The following is a 20,748-nucleotide window of genomic DNA, read 5'->3' as shown; positions in this document are numbered from 1 at the left end:
AACCGATGCCTGTCTGTTAGGGGAGCCAGGACTCTGGGGTTTTGACTCTGGTAAGGATCAAATGCAAGCAGCAGATGTGGGAAGTGAAGGAAAACAGGAACCTCCAGGTTGAGAGTTTTTATTCTGGAGGTAGCAAGGGGGGGGGTCTGCATGCTCAGGTGGGGAGGGTCCAGTCCAGCTCCTCCAGCCCCCCAGTGCATGCCCAGCCCCAATAAGTTACCCAGTTACTCAGCCACCCTCCCCCCTGAGTCTGTCTGTCCTTCTGCTCCACCTCAGACAGAGCCCATCTGGCTCAATACAAGGACTACTTGTCCCTAGCCTGTGGGCAGTGCCACCTGGCAGGCTGGGGGAGGGGAGAAGCAGCTGGGCCACGCCCTAGGGCTGAAGGGGCAGAGGAGCCACCCCTGGCTCTGAGGGACTGAGACTGGGAAAACCACATCCTGGGCAGGCCAGGGGCCCAGTCCCACAGGTCTGTGCCTGATGAGGTGGTGGGCAGGGGAGGACCACCGTCACACCTCAACAGCTGGGTCTGAGCCTCGGCCCTGCCGCTGTAGCTGCTCCTCCTGCTTCATCTTGGGTTTCTCTGTCCGCGTATGCCACACCAGAACCTGTCCCAGGAAAGGTTCAGTTAGAGCCAGGCCCAGCCACAGCCAGGCCTCTGGTGTGCACTCAGTGCAGAGCAGATTCTCCAACCCCATCTACACACACCATGTTGGCTGCCAAGTCTGAAGGGCAGGGTGGAGGGAGGCTTTAGTGCCTCTAAAATGCGACTTAATCCCTTACTCTCTCTGTGCCACATGGGTGCCCCAGAGACAGTGGCAGGAGACCACTTTCCTTCTCTGGCTCCCAGCTTGCCCTTCAGTAGAGTGAGCAAGGTTGAATCTGAGCTCTGAAGGGTCTCTCCTGGTTCAAACACCCATCCATGATCCTGCTTCCCAGGGCCTCACTCCATTTCTCCCATCACCATCCATCCCAGAGGCAGATTTCTTTTGCCCACCTCCATCCCCTTACCCGAGTGCAGTTAGCAGCCCGTGGTTCCAGGTCCTTGGGATCTACAAGGTGGCTCAGGAGACTGCTCTCCAGGTGGCCCCGAGGAGCCGTAGCATCAAAGCGGGCATTGGGCTTAGCCAATAGCAAGGGCAGGGCGACAGCAAATCCTGCCATATCCACTGGGAAGGGCCTGTTGGGCTCCCACGCTGTGTGGAATCCCACCACCCGGCCATCCTGTACTCGAGGGCCCTCGAATCGTAGGCCGCCCACCAGCCCCACGGGCCACACTGAGACTCCACGGGTCCAGCGCATCTAACAGAATTCAGGAGAGAAGAAACAGACAGGAGGTGGCCCAGGGGAACGGGAGGAAAGACCACTTGAGTCACTCTGCCCTGCTGCTCCCCACTCCTTACCCGGAGAAAAAGATGAAGCTGGCCCCACCCAGCCTGTTTCCCCATCCCCATCCCAGTGCTCACCTCTTCAAAGAGTTCTCGGCTGTAGGTGTTGTCATCGTCAGCAAAGTACACGACTCCCCGGGTCCCTGGTGGGGGTGGGTCCTTCTCTCCCCCCACAGCGCCCTCTCCACTCCGGAGCCAATCCAGGGCCCTGTTCCGTTGCTCTACACCTCGGGGCCGAACCCAGCCTGGCTCGCCCTCCCGAAGCCGCTGGGCCTTGGGGGTGAGGACCGCCAGGTGTGTGAAGAGGAGGCCAGAGGCAGCAAGTAGCCCTGAGACCAATGGGGTGGGGCCCTCAGCATCCTCCACTAGCAGCCAATGCAGCCGGGGCACCAGGCTCAGGGTCTGGGACAGCCGCACCAGCTCCGCCTTCTGCACCAGCCTGCAGGGGGAAAGATGCAGCAGGAGGGAAAGCGGTAGGCATTAATTGCCCACTCCAGCAGGTACATATAGCTTCTCCTGGGCCACTCCGAGCACCCCCCATGACCTTTCCCTCACCACTACCCAAACTTCCTTTCATGCTGTCAGTTTCACTCTGACACTCACCCGCCCTGTTCTTCTAATCCATATCTGTCACTCACCTCTGTCAACCCCCAGGGCTGTGACTGTGGAAGATTATAAATTAAGGGCACAAGCTTTGAAATCAGATCTGGGTTTGAATGCCAGCTTTGTAACTTACTAGGTGAGACACCTGGGGAAATGGTGCCATTCCCCCAAGCCTCAGTTTCCCTGGCTATAAAATGGGAATAATAATGCTTTACAACACTACAGTTTTAAAGATTAAATAAGATCATAACTTTTTAGAATATCAGTAAGACCAGGTACTTTGCCTCCTGTGCTTGGGTTTCCAGGTAGTGGAGTATTAGAGGAGCCCCTTGACTCATTGCTCTTCATGGGAGGAAGAGTTATCCAAGTTTAGACAAAGAACTGGGAAGGTGGGGCCCAATCTCTTGTAGGCTTCTTTATCTTTCAGATAGGCCTGCCCACCCCACCATTGGTGGTGAGTGTGAGGAGGGGCAGGGGGTCTAGAGATGGGTCAGCCATCTGATTACAGGGAGGTGTTAGCAAGCTCTTTTGGCTACAGATCCAAAACCACTGTTCCCCAGGTGGTTTGTATCAGTAATAAAGCTACATTTTATCTTAAAAAAAAAAAAGGAACACACTTAGCACAGTGTGTGGCAGAGAGTAAACACTGTAAATAGCTGGTGTAACTATTGCTAGACCCTGGTATGACTATAGAGCCAAACCCTTTTCTACTTCAGTTTAGTCAGAGGTTCTCAAACTTTCTCACCAAAGGATCCCAAGGAGAGTGAACTCACTGGCAAGCGCAGGATTTCTTTGCAACTTTATTGTTCTATCTTAAAATTTCTCAGGGATTTTGTGTTCATAGCACATCCTTGTCTATTTTATTTTATTGACTTATTTTAATGGTGGTACTGGGGATTGAACCCAGGATCTCATGCATGTTAAGCACACGCTCTACCACTCTACCACTGAGCTATTACCACCCTATCCCTCTCTATTTTAATAGGAAAACATTTTCCTATCAATCTTTCAGTAACGATAGGGTTCAGTTAGCCTGTCGTTCAGCATGCCCTAGTTTGAGGAATATCCCCTGGCCCAGCACCTCCCCAAACTCATCATCAACCACGACCTCTTGGTCCATGCAGGTCTTGGGTGCACCAGAGACCATACCTGGCATAGGTGGGGGTAACAACATAGATAGTAGGCAGAGCCTCGGGTTCAGGGGGCTGGGCAGGGGCAGGGGGTGGGCGACGGAGATCGGCTTGTAGCTGGGAAATCCTCAGATCCTTCTGCCGAAGCTGCTCTGCTGCTGCCCGCAAGGGAGGGAGGCAGTCGCACGGCTGGCCTGGTCCCGGGAAGCAGGGATGGGGGCAGAGAACCACAGCATGTTCAGCATCCCAAAGGGCCATAACCTTCTCATTCAACTAGCTAATGCAGGACTCTCCTTACAACTTCTCTAACAGGCTTTCTACATGTACTCTGGTGGTAGGGAACTTCATGTTTCAATTAGCAGCCTCCCTCCAACTTTAATAATTTCATCCATTACCATTTTCATTTGGCTATTGAGCTGATTATCTGCCTCCATCCCTTCTACCCTCTGGTCCTTAATTTTGCCTTCTGGAGCTGTAAAGAACAAGTTGATCTCCTAAAACAGGACAGTATCTGAAATACCTGAGGATCATGAAGTGGCCCAGTCTCTAAATCCCTGTATAAGAGGCAGGGTTCAATCTGTTCCATTGGCTATATGACCAAAGACTCATTAAATTCACTGATTCCATTATTGGATAAATATTTATTGAATGCTCCTCCTGGGAGGCACTGCCTTACATGCCCCGGATGTAGCAGGAAACCAAACAGACATGGTCCCTGCCCTCATGGAGGTTTCAGTTTAGTGGAGGAGGTAGACACTAAGCAAAGAAACAAATTAATAAAAATCATTAGAAACTATGGTAAGGGCCAGGAAGAAAACAAACAGGAGAGAGACTAGAAGAGAATCCAGAAAAACAAGAGTTACTTTAGCTAAGGTGGTCAGGGAAGGCCACTGTGAGGCGGTGACATTTGGGCTGAGACCTGAAGAATGAGAAAGAGGCAGCTGGGAAAGACCTGGGAGAGAAGCACTACAGGCAGACGGAACAGGTTAAGTGCTTAAGAATAATGAGCGTGGGGGTTTCAAGAAACTGTCATGAAGCCAATGTGGCCAGAGCAGAGCGAGCAGGAGGGGAAGGAAAAGGGGTTGGACAGGCAGAAGGAGGCAGGATCATGCGGGGCCTTGCAGGCTCTGGGAAGGAGTCTGATTTCACCCGAGGTGCCGCGGGCAGCTGCGGTGCGTTCTAGAGAGGGGAGTGCGCCCGGAGGCCGCAGAGAGCTGCGAGAGGGCCGTGCCGGATGAATGGGGTCTACGCGGGGGTTCATCCCCAGGGCGGGATGCACGGCGGCGGGTGACCTCGGGCCGGCCCGCCGCACCCCTGCCCCGCCCCGCTCACCGAGCTGCACCAGCGCGTAGAGGAGGCCGGCGATCGACACCAGGAAGTAGGCGAGGAACACGTTCTTCAGCTTCAGCTTCATGGCCGCGCCGCCGCCGGCGCCTGGGCAGGCGGGGTCCCGCGGGGACTAGGGGTCCCCGCCCCACGCCCGCCAGCCTGCAAGCCCCGCCCCTGCAGCGGCCCCGCCCCGTGCCCCGCCCTCCACACGCTCCTCTTGGCCAGCTCCCGGCAGCTGGGGGCTGGCGTCGCCCGTCCGGGCCCACTTCCGGTCAGTTTGCACACCCCCTCCCTCCGGGTTAATTTCCGGTCCCACCACCTAGTTCTGGGAACCACGGGAGTGGGTGATGTCATATCCGGCGTGTCAGGCGCGCGTGGCCGGCGGTCAGAAGCCAGGTAGGGGACTTGGGAGTGGTTTTGAGACCCTCCCCTTGAACTCCAGCCCCTGTGCGGATTTTCTCCTTATATTCATTCACTCATTCATCAATCACTGCACGCAGTAACAGTTGCTCAATAAGTAACTTGTTAAACGAGTGAGTGAAATCTAGGGTCTATCATGTGCCAAGCCTGTGCTGTGTGTCTCATACAATCCTCACCATAGTTCTTTGAGATAGATGGTATTGTCCCCATTTTATAGGTAAGTAACTAAGGTTTCCCAAAATTGTGTTCTTATTGTGCAGTTTTCTACGTCCCTTCTAGATACCTGACTCCAGGACTGTTTCCTCTGACCCACATTTCTTAAACAGATGACGAGACGGGTGGGGGAGGATGCGAAGGCAATGCCGTATCTCCCAGGGAATTAACTGGAAACATCTATTTTTCGTTTAGTGGGATTTTTGTTTTGTTTTCTGAGGGGGAGGTAGTTAGATATTTTAAAATTTATTTTTAATGGAGGTACTGGGATTGAACCTAGGACCTCATGCATGCTAGTCATGCACTCTGCTTCTGAGCTATACACTCCCCCGAACTTTAAGTATTTCTTGAGCTGCAGGCATAAGCCATCCTGAGCAGTCATCTTTCTTAAAAAACAAAAACTAGTTTCTTGTAAAATAATCTCTAGGACTTGTGTTCAGTCTACAAAATGGAAACTACTTCCTATCACAAAGCATTTTCCTAAAACATTAGGAAAAATTTTTTTATTACTACTAGCTAAAGAGACGCAGTCTTCAGTTTGAGAACATCTGATACACAGCTATTACTATTCAAGAGGGACCCAACAGCTCTGGTGACCACTATCAACTAGGCTACTAAAATCTGCTCACCTTGCTGGGCTCCTCTATGAAAATAGCGTCCAGCAAGCTGAAGAAGGCTTGCACTCACTCATTTTACTGAATTGAGGCTTACACTGAAGCTAAGTGAAAATCTCAGGCCCTCCAGCTTCTAAGTCTGTGGTTCAGGCCAGAACTAGAATCCAGACCCCAACAGTTATTTATGGTTTATTTCTTTATTGTTTCTCCTTTTATCAAAACCTGTCACAGCTGGGGGCCAAGAGGAAGTAAAAAAAACCTCCCACAAATATTCCCCCTCGTCCCCAGTTAGTCCTCCCCCATCCCCCACCCAGGGCTTTGGGCCAGCCCTGGGCACACATGATCATCTCCCCCCACCCTCAGCCTTCGCCCAGCAATAAATACAGGTGATCCTGATTTGATGAAACCACAACTGATTTCTCCATCTTGAATGCCCCTCAGAGGGACAAAATTTTAGGAGGCAAAAGAAGTTTTGCCCATCCCCTCTTAAGGAGTGGAAACTTCTTTTCCCCCAAGGGACAGGGGGAGGTAGAACTGCCCCTGTCAGAACTGCAGCAGCTCTAGAAAGAAGCAGGGAGTGGAAAGGTTGGGAGGCCAGGGAAGAGGATGTTTTCCAGCAACCTCACTCCTTTGATCCATTTGTCCCTTAGCAGGGTAAGGGGTGGTCCCAGTGTATCAGTGGGGCATAAAAAGGGGAGGGCTGACAGAGAAGAGCCAGGAAGAAGAAATAAAGCAGTTTGGTGGGGAGGGAAGAGGAAGGCGAAAGGAGCCCTAAAGCTCACTGCCCTATCTTCTTCCAAGAAATGGCATCAACACACACAAGACATGAATGGAGACGGTCTGGAGGAGATTCAGGGCCTCCAAAAGAAAAGAGAAGGGAGCAAGGGCCCTGTGGTCCCCAGGTCTTCACAGGTCAATGTGCTCCAGTTAGAGCAACAGAGTACTGGGGGATGAAGGGGGATTTGGTGTCAGTGGGGTGGGAGAGGTCAGGAGATCACAAAAGGAATTCAGAGCCCAGGGACAGCCCTCTCATCCTGCCCAGATGTTGGCAGAATCTGGATCATGGTATAAGAAAGGTGAAGTCTGGGGAAAGCCAAATTCCAAGGCAGAAGGAAGAGTAACTCTCATCACCACTGCATCCCACCCCCACATCCCTTGGGTTATCGCAGATGAATACTCCAGTCGGATGCCACATTGACACCAGGCTTGCGCAGGATCAACACAGAGGTCTCAGGGTCATGCTGGAAGGACAGGCGGCTTTCAGATCCTGGCAGAGGAAGAAGAAAGAGTGCCATAGCCATAGCAACTACTTTCCTACAGGCAGGGGGTCCCCGACCCTGTTCCTGCTTCCCCTCCTTCCCTACTCAGGGGCAGACCACTCACCTTCTGTCTGGAGTACCACACTTGCTGGCTTTCCAGCCCCTATTATCACCACCCGCTCAATCCAGATTGGTGTCTCAAAGTGGCCTTTAGGGTCTGCTGAGCTGGAGGAAGCAAAAATGGATACCCATCAGGAAAAAATATGTCAGAGAAGAAAGGAGGAGAGCAGAGCAAAACCATGATACAAGAAAAGGGCACAGGAGCTGTAAGCATCCCTGAGGCCCAGCCTCCTCCTCCTCCAGAGGCTGCCAAGGAATACCTCTTTACCTGGAGACAAGGGTGTTGCCAGAGAATGAGAATCGACGCAGCAGGAACTCATGGCGAGTCTCATAGTTGAATGTGTGCCCATCATCTAGAAAGAGCTCTCCTTGGGCTGTACCCTGAGCAGGAAGTGGGATAGGTGAGAGCCTGAGCCCAAGAGGGAGTGAGGAGCACATCCCCAGGGGACTGAATCCAGGAAGGTAAGCAGTTGGTTGAGGAGGCTCCCTGCCTATGTGCTCACCTGGAGGCTGAGTGCAACAAAAAGAGTGATGGGGTCATTCTTCATACAGTCTGAAGAACGCCGCACTCGCATCCATCTTGGCACTATTGTCCCTCCACGCTGAAACACGGGGATCTAGGGCAAGAGCAGTGCTGGGATGAAGTAGCCCTGCTGTTGGATCCTGGGCCCTGCACCATCTTCTGCTCTTGCACATCTGTGCCCCTTAGGAACTAGACTCCAAAGTATACACTCTCTCCCCTTCTGGAAACCTACAGGCAGATGGAGATGGTAGCTAAACCAGGCATACTCACACTGCTTAGAGTTACAGGCAGGTACAGGGTCTGGGGGCCATGATGCTTCTGGTAGCTCTGAATGTCATACCACACCTGTGGGTGGCAGGGGATATATTTGGTCACTCACTGCACAGAGGACTCCTATCCTATTTACCCTCCTTGACCTCCACCATCTTTCCCCACCACACCCTTCCTTAACTCACCTCCCCTTGGCCAGGCAGATAGACCTGCACGCCATGAGCCCCAGAGTCTGATACAGGGTGAACCAGCAATGCATCCCCTAAAACATAGCAGAATCAACTCTGATTCGGGGAGATCAGTTCCTGGAGAGGGAGCCCCAAAGCGCCCACCCTCTTGCACCACTGGCCTCACTCCTCCCTCCCTGGGCATCCACAGACATATCTCCACAAACAATGCTTGCTTCTTCCTGGCCCTATCCCAACCCACCACCAACTGTCCCCCTGTCCTCCCCGTTTCTCACCGAGCAGGAACTGATCATCTATACTGAAGGTGGTCACATCCTGAGGATAATGCACCCATAGGGGCCTAGGAAGGAAGCAAGACAAGAAAGGAAGACCCTTGCTGTTTTGGCAGAAGTCAGAGATGCTGCCCCCAAGAACTGGCAATAAGAACTGCACAGGAGTAAGCACCCCAGAGCTGGCAGCCTGACAGCCCAGCAGGTTTAAGGTCTCAGCTACACAACCTCACTTTGGTCTAGTCATTTAACTTCCTAACCCATCTCCCTGCCTCCTCCTCCCCTGCCCCATCTGGAAAAACAGCGACCTTCAAATGGCCACTTCGTTATTCTGGTCTGAAGAGCCCTCCAGGATCAGGTCGAATTTTCCACTCCACCTCATCCCCTACCTCTCCCTCTGGTTCCTTACCCCCGAGACACACTGGGTTTTTTTCCTACTCCTGGAACACAACAAGACTCATTTCCATTTCATAATTTTTGCACTTGCGGTCTCCCCTGCTTGGAACATTCTTCCTCCAGATTATAAAAGTCTGTCTTACTCATCAGTCAGGCCTCATCTCTACATGGCCTGTTGGTGGAACCTAATTTCATTACCCTGTTCCATTTTTTTTCAAAGAACTTGTCGGTGTTGGCAGTTTTCTTATTTACATATTTGTTTACATGTCTCTGTCTTCCTCCCAACAATGTACGTTCCATAAGGATAGGACACTTGTCTGAACCGTTTCAAGCTTTCAGGATAGTGATGGATAATGCCTGGTATGTCATAAGCACTCAGTAACACTTACTGCTGTTCACCCCTATTGGTCTCTTCTTATTCTTGACCTTTAAATCAGATTGGCCTACTTTAAAAGGCCCTGATGAGTGAAGAAAGAATCCCAGAGACGGAGCCCAGGCCCCACTGTCTCCCAGCGACCCCAGCCCACACTCTACACACACCCAACTGAATGCCTTACCTCATGACGGGAATCCCTTCACGATGAGACTGATAGAAGAGGGTGTACCAGAAGGGCAGCAAAGAATATCGCTGGCCCAAGGCATCTCGGATTATGTCATGGTACTGAGATGGTAACAGCCACGGCTCTCGCCGGCCAGTGTCCAAGTGGGCATGTGCCCGGAAGAATGGCTGGTAGGCACCCATCTGGTACCAGCGCACAAGCAGCTCTGGCTCTGGATTTTTGAAGAAGCCGCCCACATCCGCTGGAGAGGGGAGGGAGGAAGCAGGTTGGAAAAGAAGGGGAAGGAGGGCTACTGCCTCAGGAGCCCTCCAAGGCCCTACCCTTGACTCTCCGCTCTCTGCTCATGCCTCAGTTTTGTACCCTCTACCTTGCTCCTCTCTCGTCAAACCAAGACCCCAAATTCCTCCCCTTCTCACCCCCACAGAAGGAAAGTCCGACCAGCGCCAAGCTGAGACACATAGGGATAGAGATCTTCAGATGCTCCCATTCAGCAGTGTTGTCCCCTGTCCACACGGCTCCTGAGGAAGACAAGAGGAAGGACGCTTGCAAACAGTTAAGGGGCTCAGTCTTTTATACAGTTGACCTCTCTGACCTGCCACATCTGCTCTGGGGCCCCCAAGGTCCCGATGAAGATGGGAGAGTTGACAAGAGCACTAGAATGGGGACTAGCCCTCCCACTCCTTGCTTCCCTTCAAGCACACAGCTGGAAGAGGTGCACACCTCTCTGGGACGGATTTCTCCAAAAACCAGGCCCAGGTCCCTCTGTCACGGCTCTATTCTCCAATCTTACCAAAGCGCTGGGAGCCAGCGAAGAAAGCCCTACTCAGGACAAAGGGGCGTTCTATGCCCCCAGAGCGCAGCACCAGCCCATCAGCAGTTGCCATGTGCTGCGTGGGAAGAGGAAAGAGGATGCACAGTGAGGAGCAAAAGCCAGCTGTCACTGATGCAAGTTCCCGGCCCCTGGTCTTTCCTCTCCCAGCCCCTTACCACGTAGAGGCCATAGAGGTTATGCACGTCTCGGTGCTCCCAGCCCCCATGATGCTGGGCATCTTTGAGCATGGTAACCTCAGGACCATTGAACACGGATGGTTCGTTCATGTCATTCCAGATATAGAGGTTGGGAGCTGAGCCCTGAGAAGAGACAGAAAATGGGGACAGAGGACAGCAGGGAGGAAGAAGGCAAACTGTGAGCAGAGAGCTCCTAGGAATCCAGAAAGATTCATTTTTCAGGGCCCTCCCAGGATCATCAAGGCCCCCTATTGCATAAGCCCCCCTATCTTATAAGCAACCAACCATACATAGCAGGGTTGGTGGGCAGAGAATGACTGATCCCAGGAGGCAGCAGGGAAACACAGAGGCAGGTCGGGGAGGTGCTGCCATACCTCATAATTGTCAAAGCTGAACATGTTAGCCCACCAGGCCCTCATCCTGGGATTGGTGAAATCAGGGTAACCAGCTGAGCCTAGAAAAAGTCAAGGGTGGCTTTCAACTCCCAAGGGGCAAAATGGCCTCCATTCTACCTCCTGGGTCTCCCAACAGCCTTCCTCAATTATGAGCCCACCTACCTGGCCAGCACCAGCCCTCGTAGTCAGAGCCATCCCGGGTTTTAACATACAGACCCAGGCTCTGCAACTCTTCATGTACACGGTAGCCAGCAGCCACCTTGATGTGGGGGTCCACAATGGCCACCAGCTGGGGGAAAGGAATATGGGTGGTCAGAGTTCTCCAAGGCTATTATGCCTGAGAAAACCAACCACAGCTTCAGCTCTCTTACCTTCCGTCTCTTGGAGGCCAAATGCTCAAGCATGGAGAGGGGCTGGGGGAAACGGCTGGGGTCCCAGGTGAAGTACCGCTTGCCATCGGCATGCTCAATGTCCAGCCAGATGACATCGCAGGGCATGTTGTGATCATCGAAGCCCTGATTGACTTCCAGAACATCAGCCTCGTCCCGGTAGTTCCAGCGGCTCTGGTGGTAGCCGAGGGAGAAGAGCGGGGGCAATGCCTGGGTGCCTGCAGGTTCAGTGAGGGACGGGAGTCACAGTGGGGTCAGGCTCAACATGCGGCCAATGGGGATGCCCAGAAATCAAGGGAGGTGAAAGGGCGTGAGACTAGAGATCAGGCCGAGGCAAGGGACTTCTGAAAATGCAGTCACCCCTCTCAAGAAGACAAGGGCCAGCAAAGGAGGCTGTAGGTTGATAGAGTAGGGACGCCACGTACCTGTGAGACTAGCGTACTGCCGGAAGACGTCAGAGATGGAGGGCCCAAGCAGCAGGAAGACATCGATGATGCCACTCTCCGACATCCAGCGAACATCTGTCTGTGGGGTCTCCCCAGAGCCCTGGAGGTAGTCTAGCATCTTCCCAAACAGGGTCTGTAGAGGGAACCAGACAGAGCTCCCACACCACCCTCTCACTTCCCAACCCAAAGACAAAGTAGCAGTGTTCTCCGCAGAGGCCCCACACAGCTGGCTCCTTGAGTCATTTTGGGCTGAGATTAAATGAGGTTTTCCTGGACCCCATCATAAGCAGCACTGCCCCCATTCCCAGCATGTGAGTGCTGCACTTCCTTCTTAAACACTTACCACCACTGAACTAATTTTGCCCTCTTTGTCACCTGTTCAACCTCTGTCTTCCTCCTTGAGAGTGAGGACCTTTCCTACCTCACTAAGCAATACATCCCCAGCACCTAGAAAAGTGTCTAGCTCACAGTGCATACTCAATAATAAACATACTGATAATAAATGCAGAAATGAACCTTCGCCAGGAGTGTGTGTCTTCTGGGAGCGACTAGGAAACTCATATGCTGCTCACCAGGCCCAGGGCTCCTCTCTCACCCAATCCTTAAACAGGTATCTAAACAGACCACCCTGCCAGCCACTTCAAAGCACATGCCCCTAACGAACTCCTTTGTCTCAAGGCCTGACAACTCCCTCCCTTATTGCTCCCCATGGCCTGGCTCTCACCTTCCCTGCGGTGTTGGAGGATATGTCAACCCAGGTCTCCGCAGCGTTGAGCCAGAAGATGCCCAGGTCCCGATGAGGGCTGTGTGCCAAGAGCACAGGCACAGACCCGTACAGGGCCATGGGGTTGTACAGCTCATACTGGAATACATCCAAATTGTAGAGGCGATACGGCTCCCCACCCCTGCAGGCAGAAAGACAGACTGGCACCGGGCCATGACACAAACAGCCCTCAACCCACAGACACGGACGAGGGCTAAGAACTGGCCCCTCTGCCCTTTCTCCAAGCAGAATTTCCTGATCGCCAAAGGTGCTCTGGGCACAGGAAGTGATCCGTGCCTTTCTAGAGTAGCCAATCTGTGTGCACATCTCCCACAGCCCTGACTTGTGACCCCTTTCCTCCCCCCATATCCTGATGTCACCGTGGGACTCACTCAGTGACCTTCAGCCTCAGGTTGTCTGCATGCTCGGGGATCCCATACACATGCTCCATGCCTGGCAGAGAGAAGTCCAAACCCACAGAAGTGGGGCCTGGAAGAAAAGCACAAGATGAGCTCCAGAGCTTCTGCTTGGCAAGGACTCCCTGCACCCCTGCCCAAGGCTCCCCAGCCCCTCACCATAGGGCTTGCTGTCAGAGTGAGTTTTGAATGTCTCTTCCCAGGCTCCTGGCTCATCTTTCTCTGCCTTCCCCTGGGTCTCCTCTGGCTGGAAGGAGGAAAGCAGACCACTACCCAATCACATACCAGTCCTCTCTCTTTCCCCATCTGTTTTCTAAATCCCATCCCTGATAGCCAGACTAAGCTCAAATTTCTCATGGGCCTTTCCCCTCCAGCCTCCCAGCCAGCCCTGTGCTCCAACCACCCACCCCCATCAACTTGCCTTGTCACCATCCCCAGGTGTTTCCTCGGGCTGGGCCCCATCGCCCTCAGCTGGGTCTTTTGATCCTTGCCTGGAAGGTAGGAGAGCTGTCTGCTCCAATCCAGAGAGGGCAGGGATGAGGGGCTAGTGGAAGGAGGGGTGAGGGAATAGAGAGCCAAGGGTCCAAAGGAACGAAGGCATTGGAGGAAGGGACTGAATGTTAAAGCTTGGAAGGGGAACCCCAGTGTGCAAAGGACAGGAAAAGAAATGAGAAAGGGAAGTGAGGAGTAAATGCCACCAGGAGGTGCCTTCCACACACAGGCCGAACCACCAGCCTCTGCCAGCATTCCAGGAGGACAGGCAGGCAGGTTCAAGGGCCTGGGTTTGGAATGCCAGTCCTGGCCCTGCTGCCTCCACCAAGGGACTCTGGCCCCAACTTCCCTCACTGGGCCTCAGCCTCTTGGCCGTCACAGGGTTTTGCAAAGGCAGGTGGATTATAACTATGGTCAAGCCTCTACAGATATACAAGGGACACAAACAAAAGGTTCTGCCAAAGAATGCTTTCAAGGGCAGCTGGCAAGCAGCTCTGCCCAGGGCCTCAGCGCACCCCAGCTGAGAGCCAGGAACCCCAGTAATAGGCAGCATCTCCCCGCCCCTTGGCAAAGCAAGAAGCTCCCTACACTCCTCAAGGATTTCCAACATTTCATTTTCCTTCTCTCAGGGTGCTCCCAGCCAGAGGAACAGGGAATAGTGACCAGAGGCCATACAGCTGGGGAAAGAGGAGTGAATGAAGGGCACGGCATGGAAGGGTCTGGGGCATCTTCCCTGGGGGCCAGAGTGAAGGGCGGGTAAGGGCAGAGGAACAGATACAGTACCAGTGGCCATGGATTTACCTAGAGAAAAGGTTCTTGATCTTATCCCAAATGCTACCGAGCGTGAGACTAACTTTATCCGAGAAACTGGGGCAGGAGGAAATGGGTAAGGGAGGGGAAAAGGAGGCACAAAACCAACACAAAAACAGAAACATAAAAGTGAGTTTCAGTCGACAAACTTCCAGAGATGGGGTGGGGGGAGAAATTAAAAACAAAAAACAAAACAAAAACAAAAAAACAACAACAACAAAAAAAAAAAAAAAAAAGGAAGAAAATAAATCCGGGAAATGTGATGGTGTGAAAGGGGGAAGAGGGAAAGGCAGACCCAGGCAGGCCTCCCAGAGGAGGTGCCCAGGGTACAGCTCAGGGACAAAAGTGACTGCCTCCTGATCTGTACAGGAAATGGAGAAAACTGCAACCCAGGTCTGCTTCCTGCCCTCCCTGACGGTCAGCGTCTCCCAGCACCCAACCCCTACCTGGCTGTACTGCCACCCTGACTCCTCCAGGGGGCCCAGTGCCAGGCCCTGCGACACCCCTAGGTTCCTTCACACTAGGTCTCCTTCAGTCCTGACCCCTGTACTCACGAGACCCTGGGGGCCCTCTGGTGCTCAAACTCTAAGAGTCCTCGGGCATTGACACTGAGCAGAAGGCTGCGGTCCTCCAGCAGATCGAGGCGGAATGGCCGTGCTGTCAAGATGATTTTGTAGGGTCCCTCAGCCATGGTTAGCTCCACACTGTTGTCATCCTGGCCAGAGACAGAAAGCCTGGGAAAGATATCAAAAGGGACATAAAGCAGTGCAAAGGGCCAGGAATAGTCACAACACTTCTGAAGAGACCGGACCTGCTAAAAGCTATACAGGCAGTGTGGTGATAGTACAGGGATAGACAAGCTGACCAAAGGAACCAAATACAGAGCCTGGAAACAGACCCACACATACTTAGAACTTTGAAATGTAACAGGTAGCATGGCTGTTCAGTGAAGTCAGGAGGACTATCCAATAATGGAGAGGAAACACAGATTTTCTGTTTAAGAAAAAAATGGTATCACATTCCTACCTCATACCAAAAACAAGTATCAACTCCAGACAGATTATGACAAAATTTAGAAGTAAATCTTTAGAAGAAAATACAAAGAAAATATTTTTCTGACTCTGAGGTAGAGAAGGATTATTTAAACACAACTTAGAAGACGCTAACAACAGAAGGTAAGAGACTGATATACCAGACAACATAAAATTCAGAATAAAATTCAGAATTTCTATTTATTGAAAGATATCTTTAAGGGTATCAAACAGGAAAAAATCTGAGAACATGTTCTAATCTTAAGGAAAGAGACTAAGGAAATATGACAGCTAAATATAAAATGGTATCCTGGATGGGATCATGAAGAAAAAAAAGGACATTAGGTAAAACCTAAAGAAATCTGAATAAAATATGGACTTTAAGCTACACGGGTAACGTTGTATAACACAGGAAATATAGCCAATATTTCATAATACCTGTAAGTGGAGTATAACCTTTAAAAATTGTGAATCATTAAGTTGTACACCTATAACTTACATAATATTGTACATCAACTATACTTCAATTAACAAAATAAGGACTTCAGTTATTAACAAGGTATCAGTTCACCAGGTACGACACATATACCACAATAATGTCAACAAGTAGGGGAAAACAACTGTACAGGGCCTACAATAACTCTCATAATATTCTTGAAACTTTCCTATAAATCGAAAACAATTCTAAAATAAGAAAATTTTTCTCAAGACACCTTTAGGAAAGTAAAAAAATAAGCTACAACCTGGGAAAGGACAGCTGCAATACATGTAAGTGATAAAGAGTTGGTATCAAGACTAATGAATTTCTACAAATCAGCAAGGGTAAGTAACATAAAAGGAAAACGAACAGAGCTGTGAATTTCCATTTCACAGAACAGTAAACCACAATGACAGATAAACATAGACATGCTCAATCTCATCAATCAACTGGGAAAGACAAGCACACCAAGACCACCACATGATATCATCCTATAGCCATTCCATTGACAAAAATTAAGTCCAGTAGTACCAACAGCTGGAGAGGATGCAGTTCAACAAACCCCTTGTATATTGGTAGTGGAAGTGTAAATTGGTAAGCCACTTTGGCTTTATCTTAGAAAGTTGATTATTTCCATATTTTACAACCCTGCAGCTCTCCTAGCTGTATAGCAAAGAGAAACTCCTGCACAGGGACACCAGAGACATGGACAAGAATGTTCACGCCAACGCTCTGAATAGCAAAACACTGGAAACCACCCAAATGCCCATCAACACAGAAATGGAAAAATAAGTTGGGATATACTCATATAACATAATATTACACAGCAGTAAAAATGAATTTCTAAAGCTACACGCAACAGATTTATACATAATTAGGTGAAAAAAGAAAATCCCAAAAGGCCATATTCGCTGAGATACTTTTCCTATAAAGCTCAAAAACACATAATTTATTGCTTAGGCACATGTACACAAGTATGTGTACGTTATGTATGTGCTTATATATATATACACATGATACTGTAAGAATAAAACAGAAAAATAAGAGAATAAACAAGTTCAGAATAACAATCACCTCTGAAGTCAGGGGTACAGGATATTGACAAGTACATGCTTGGGTTGGGTGAAGGGTTTATGTTATTTTCTAAATTAAATTCTTAACAGAGTCATGCATGGTATAATGATGACAATGTGTCATGACCCAAGAATTTGAGTAGTTCTACTCTGAAAATCTGAGAAGAGAGAAAGAAGGGAGGGGAGGGAGGGAAGGAAGGAGAAATACAGGGGAAAAAAGAAAAAAGAAAAGAAAAGAAAAGAAGAAAAGGAAAGGTAAGGAAGGAAGGAAGAAAGAAGAAGAAAGACAAAAAGAAAGGAAGAAAGAAAGAAGGAAAGAAAGAAAAGAAAGATGAGAGGAGACAAGACAAGAAAGGGAGACGGGAAGGGAAGGGAAGGGACCCAGCCACAGAGACACAATTCCTGGAGGGCAAGCTCCATGGCCTTGTTTATTTCCTCTTATATAGCCAACACCTCGGCCAGGCCTGGCCCAGAAGAGGAAGCAACATGTGTTTGCTAAATAAATGATGATAAAGGGTGAGAGAGAAAATCAGTGAAACAGGAGACAGAGATGGGGGAAGGCTGGGGAGAGCGGCAAGGTACTAGTCAGCTTTATCCCAATGTGGAAAAGAGAATCAGTTGTCAAATAAAGGCTCATTAGGAAGCAGAAAAGAGCCATGGATATGTCTCAGGAAAAATTTACCGAGCTGTGGGGGGATCAGCCACCAAGACGTCTGGCACACGGTATCGGGGCCGCCGGGGCTCTAGTTCGTCAATCCTGATTCGGGTCATGTTCTTTTGAAGCCCCTGGAGCTCCAGTACCAGCAGCACCTGTGGAGGCAGAGATGTGACATCCCCATGGAATGTCCTCTGAAGCCATTTCCCTCCTGAGGGGTCTCCTCCTTCTAGCCTTTTGCCTAAGGGATCTGAGATCTGAATTCCTTACAGAGTAAATATTAGATGTTGGCTACCTGTTCCCCCTTACCGAATTACCCCTCAGCCATCTCCCCACCCCTACCAGATTCTTCCTTTTCTCCCCTGACCTTGGTGACCTCGTTGATCAGATGAACTGTGAGGGCATCAGGACCAAGCTGCAGAGAGTCCAGCAAGGCTCGGTATGGAGAGTGGCCTGGCCGTATGCTTCGCTGTCTCCTGCCAAGTGAAATGACTGAGAAGGTGGGAGGGTACCCCAAGGCCCCTAAGCCCTTCTATCAGTTGCAGTGCCCCAGGCTACCTCACCTGCCATGGACACCTCCCACATTACTCTACTTCCCATTCCAGCCTCCCAGAAATATCATACTTGCAGAAGGAGCTCTCTTCACAGGTCTTAAAGTTGCTTCTATCCACAGCAAGGGTAATTCCCAGGAAGACCCCCAAACAAGCCAGTACCAAACCTGTCCAAGACCTAAGGGGAAAAAAGACAAAGAGGGAACAATCAGCAGAGTTGGAAAGGGCCGCAGATTCAGAGGTGGCGGCCTCTTCCCACCACAACCCTAAGAGGGGAGAAGGATGGAGTCCCCATTAAACAAAAGAAGGCAGAGTGGACATGGGGTTAAGTGTCAGGCCTGAGGAGTTGGCTCACTTACACCTTCCCTTCAAAAGGCAGAGGAAGTGGACAAAGTATCTTTGGCCTTCAGAGGCCCTGGTATTGACTCAGGTTACATCAGTCTCTCAGAGGAAAGGAACAGTAACAGCCAGTCCCAGGGGAACTGGTGGTACCATGTGTGTGGAACAGAGAAACAAAGTAAACTATGTCTTTCCAGCAGTAAGACATTGGGTGGAGCTACAGGGAAAAAGTTAAAAGATGTGCCCTTAGTTAGCCGGCTGGTCACAGTTCCTAGGGTCCTAACATCCCTAAAACCCTAGCCATCCTGTTCCTCTGATCTCTGCTCCGTTATCTTTGACATAAGGCACCATCATCACTACCAAAACTTGAAAAGAATATAAGAGCTAACTTGTACTGAGTTCTAATGTACCCCAAGGTCCTGGCTAACCACTTTAAAACCCAAATTTCCAGCTCCACCTGCAGTTTTCAATACTGTCAATGCCCAGGTCTCTCCCCTATATTCTGATGTAATTGGTCTAAAGTGGGACCTGGACATCAATTTTTAAGAAGCTCCCCTAAACAATTCTAATGGGCAACCAGTGTTCCGAACCAATTCTTTATACACACTCTTTTTCCTTTCTTTCACTGTTTTCCTGGTGAATACAGGATTGGTTTTTTCCCAGATGGGAAAATTGAGGTATAAAAGGTTCAATAATTCATCCAAGATTGAACAGCCTGTATAAGGAGAAACTGGGACTGAACTCAGCTCTGCCTGACTCCGGAGCCCACGCACTTCATGATGCACAACACAGAGCACTAACCACTAGCAGGGCCTGCCTCATTGAGGACCATCACCCTGAGTTACTACAGACTTGTCACTTCTCCAACATGACACTAAATGACAGACAAGGGGCTAACAGGCTTTACTTTGGAGGCTCTATTCATCCATTCTGAGTAAATCCTAAACAGGGGTTCTCAAATATTAATGTCTGTTAAGAATTACGTGCAGTGTTTATTACATGAAGATTCCCAGGCCCCAGGGAACCTGCATGTTAAACATGAGTGCCCAGTGACTGATGTAGGTAGTCTAGGAGAACACTCTGAGAAGTGTTTCCAACAGGGGAGAAAAAAACCAAAACACAGGCTGCTCAGCATTAAAACTCTGCATTCTCCTAACAGGGTAACTAAAGAGAGGGCCTACTATACACATTGTATCCAGCATTAGCCTCAGTATCTGCTTGAAAGCTAATCACCAGAAAGGAGATGACAGAACACAGTAAGCCCTCCAGTACCAGAAGAATGCACTAGGCAAGCCAGGCCAGACAGAAAGGTGAGGAAAACATCACACTTTGTAGTTTAATAGGCCAAGCAGGAACAAACAGTAGCAAGACAAGAAGAAATGCTACTAGAAAACTCAAAAGGTAGGCATGTGGCCCAGGTCCTGAGTGACTGCAGCAGACACCCTGAGCCTCTGACCCCATGTCCACCCGCCCGAAGCAGCAGTAATCAAAGTACAGTGAGTTAAATACCCTCTGGAGTCCTATTTGCACAATAAAATGGGTTTGGAGAGATGCCAATGGGGATAGGATTTCTAAAAATCTTTCAAAAGTGACCTGCTGGAAGGCCCTAGGAACTCAGGGATGCCTTGAACGCTCCTGAGCAAGAGGTGGTCACAAGCCAGTCAGGAATGAGTCGAAGGGCAAGGTGCACCCGTTTATTGTTTCAGATCACAGGCATCCAGAGAGTCGAATTTACGATCCACGCTTTTTTCACCGACAGTACACGCCTCTCCCACCCCAGCACATCCGTTAGATCCTGGTAAACACTTTGTGGCGCTGGTGACTGTTCCGAACCGTTTTTCCAGTAATATATAAACTCGAGAACGTAGACCAAACCATCGCTGTGTTTGAGCAACATCATCCAGGCCGACTGTGAACTTATGGGATCCTGCCCTAGCCGTGCCCAACGACCGTGAACACCGAACAATCCTGGTGTCCACGTGAAGACAAGGGCAGGGCAGGGTCCGGGGTTCTCGGGGGGAAGGCAAGAAAGGCCGTGCAGACGAGACCTCCGGCCGCGGTGCTTTCAGCCCGGCGGAGGGGCCGCAGGGCAGCAGGCTGCGTTCCTGGAGGCCAGGCCGCGTCTCGTCCCCCGCCCAGATGGCCCCGCGCACTGCAGGAAAGAGGCGGCAGCGTTAACCGCCACAAGCAGCGGGGGAGGGCGGCGGCTGAGAGCGGCCAAAACCAAGAGCGCACGGCTGCGGCCTTCTTGAGCCACCGGGCCGGAGTAGAGAATCCCAGGAACAAGGGCCCCCAACGCCGCGCGGATCTACCGCGAAGAGTCTGGGGGCACCTGAGGCCGCCTTCAGAGAAACAGAGGGTTCTCCCGAGGCCAGGGATGACAAAGCCTCAAGAGAACATACAGGAAAGAGAGATAACGGGGTCTGGGGGTCTGGGGGCGTCCCGGGTGCGCCCCCGGGATCCGGGCTCCTCACCGCCTCCTACGCGCCTCCACTGCCGCTACCGCCGCCATCTTGTGCCGGGTTTGCTCCCTGACCCGTAGCTTCCCCTCCCCCAGGGCGCGTTTAGCCACGTATCTTAGCGCCCGCCCCTTCCGCCCTCCTGATTGGTCCGGCCAGAC

General features: G+C 50.9%; 2 protein-coding genes across 4 annotated transcripts; both read right to left on the bottom strand.

Moving 5' to 3' along the window:
• Positions 1 to 102: 102 nt before the first annotated feature.
• B3GAT3 (beta-1,3-glucuronyltransferase 3) lies at positions 103 to 4,668 on the bottom strand. Its single transcript, XM_074371886.1, has 5 exons — positions 4,454 to 4,668; positions 3,141 to 3,315; positions 1,467 to 1,827; positions 1,012 to 1,302; positions 103 to 608 (listed from the first exon to the last, which is right to left on the bottom strand). Exons 1-5 carry the CDS (start codon positions 4,533 to 4,535, stop codon positions 510 to 512), a joined length of 1,008 nt encoding a protein of 335 aa, XP_074227987.1. The 5' UTR covers positions 4,536 to 4,668; the 3' UTR covers positions 103 to 509.
• A 903-nt stretch (positions 4,669 to 5,571) lies between these two features.
• GANAB (glucosidase II alpha subunit) lies at positions 5,572 to 20,709 on the bottom strand. 3 transcript variants are annotated; one of them, XM_074371883.1, is made up of 25 exons: positions 20,603 to 20,709; positions 17,863 to 17,967; positions 17,606 to 17,714; positions 17,266 to 17,393; positions 14,556 to 14,735; positions 13,993 to 14,058; positions 13,117 to 13,190; positions 12,859 to 12,942; positions 12,676 to 12,772; positions 12,245 to 12,425; positions 11,500 to 11,653; positions 11,057 to 11,292; positions 10,848 to 10,974; positions 10,665 to 10,744; positions 10,270 to 10,413; positions 10,073 to 10,169; positions 9,699 to 9,800; positions 9,280 to 9,523; positions 8,333 to 8,397; positions 8,055 to 8,131; positions 7,870 to 7,944; positions 7,580 to 7,693; positions 7,345 to 7,457; positions 7,081 to 7,181; positions 5,572 to 6,964 (listed from the first exon to the last, which is right to left on the bottom strand). In XM_074371883.1, the coding sequence occupies exons 1-25, from the start codon at positions 20,638 to 20,640 to the stop codon at positions 6,858 to 6,860; spliced, it is 2,898 nt and encodes a 965-aa protein (XP_074227984.1). In that variant the 5' UTR covers positions 20,641 to 20,709; the 3' UTR covers positions 5,572 to 6,857. The 3 variants fall into 3 exon arrangements, with proteins under 3 accessions (XP_074227984.1, XP_074227985.1, XP_074227986.1); XM_074371884.1 differs by lacking the exon at positions 13,993 to 14,058; XM_074371885.1 differs by lacking the exons at positions 17,606 to 17,714; positions 20,603 to 20,709 and having other exon boundaries at positions 17,863 to 17,973.
• Positions 20,710 to 20,748: the final 39 nt, after the last annotated feature.

This window comes from Camelus bactrianus, chromosome 10, assembly GCF_048773025.1.
Source record: "Camelus bactrianus isolate YW-2024 breed Bactrian camel chromosome 10, ASM4877302v1, whole genome shotgun sequence".
Classification (NCBI taxonomy): domain Eukaryota; kingdom Metazoa; phylum Chordata; class Mammalia; order Artiodactyla; family Camelidae; genus Camelus; species Camelus bactrianus.
The sequence above is the reverse complement of the archived record's forward strand: the minus strand, read 5'-3'. Positions and strand labels throughout refer to the sequence as shown.

Excerpts from the sequence above, each read along its gene's own strand:
- B3GAT3 (XM_074371886.1), bottom strand. The coding sequence starts at position 4,535 with ATGAAGCTGAAGCTGAAGAACGTGTTCCTCGCCTACTTCCTGGTGTCG. Across the intron at positions 1,828-3,140 it reads GTTACCCCCACCTATGCCAG|GCTGGTGCAGAAGGCGGAGC; the intron begins GTATGGTCTCTG and ends TTCCCCCTGCAG. Across the intron at positions 1,303-1,466 it reads GCCGAGAACTCTTTGAAGAG|ATGCGCTGGACCCGTGGAGT; the intron begins GTGAGCACTGGG and ends GAATTCTGTTAG.
- GANAB (XM_074371883.1), bottom strand. The coding sequence starts at position 20,640 with ATGGCGGCGGTAGCGGCAGTGGAGGCGCGTAGGAGGCG. Across the intron at positions 12,943-13,116 it reads TGGGGATGGTGACAAGGCAA|AGGAGACCCAGGGGAAGGCA; the intron begins GTTGATGGGGGT and ends CCTTCCAGCCAG. Across the intron at positions 11,293-11,499 it reads GCAGTACGCTAGTCTCACAG|GCACCCAGGCATTGCCCCCG; the intron begins GTACGTGGCGTC and ends CTGAACCTGCAG.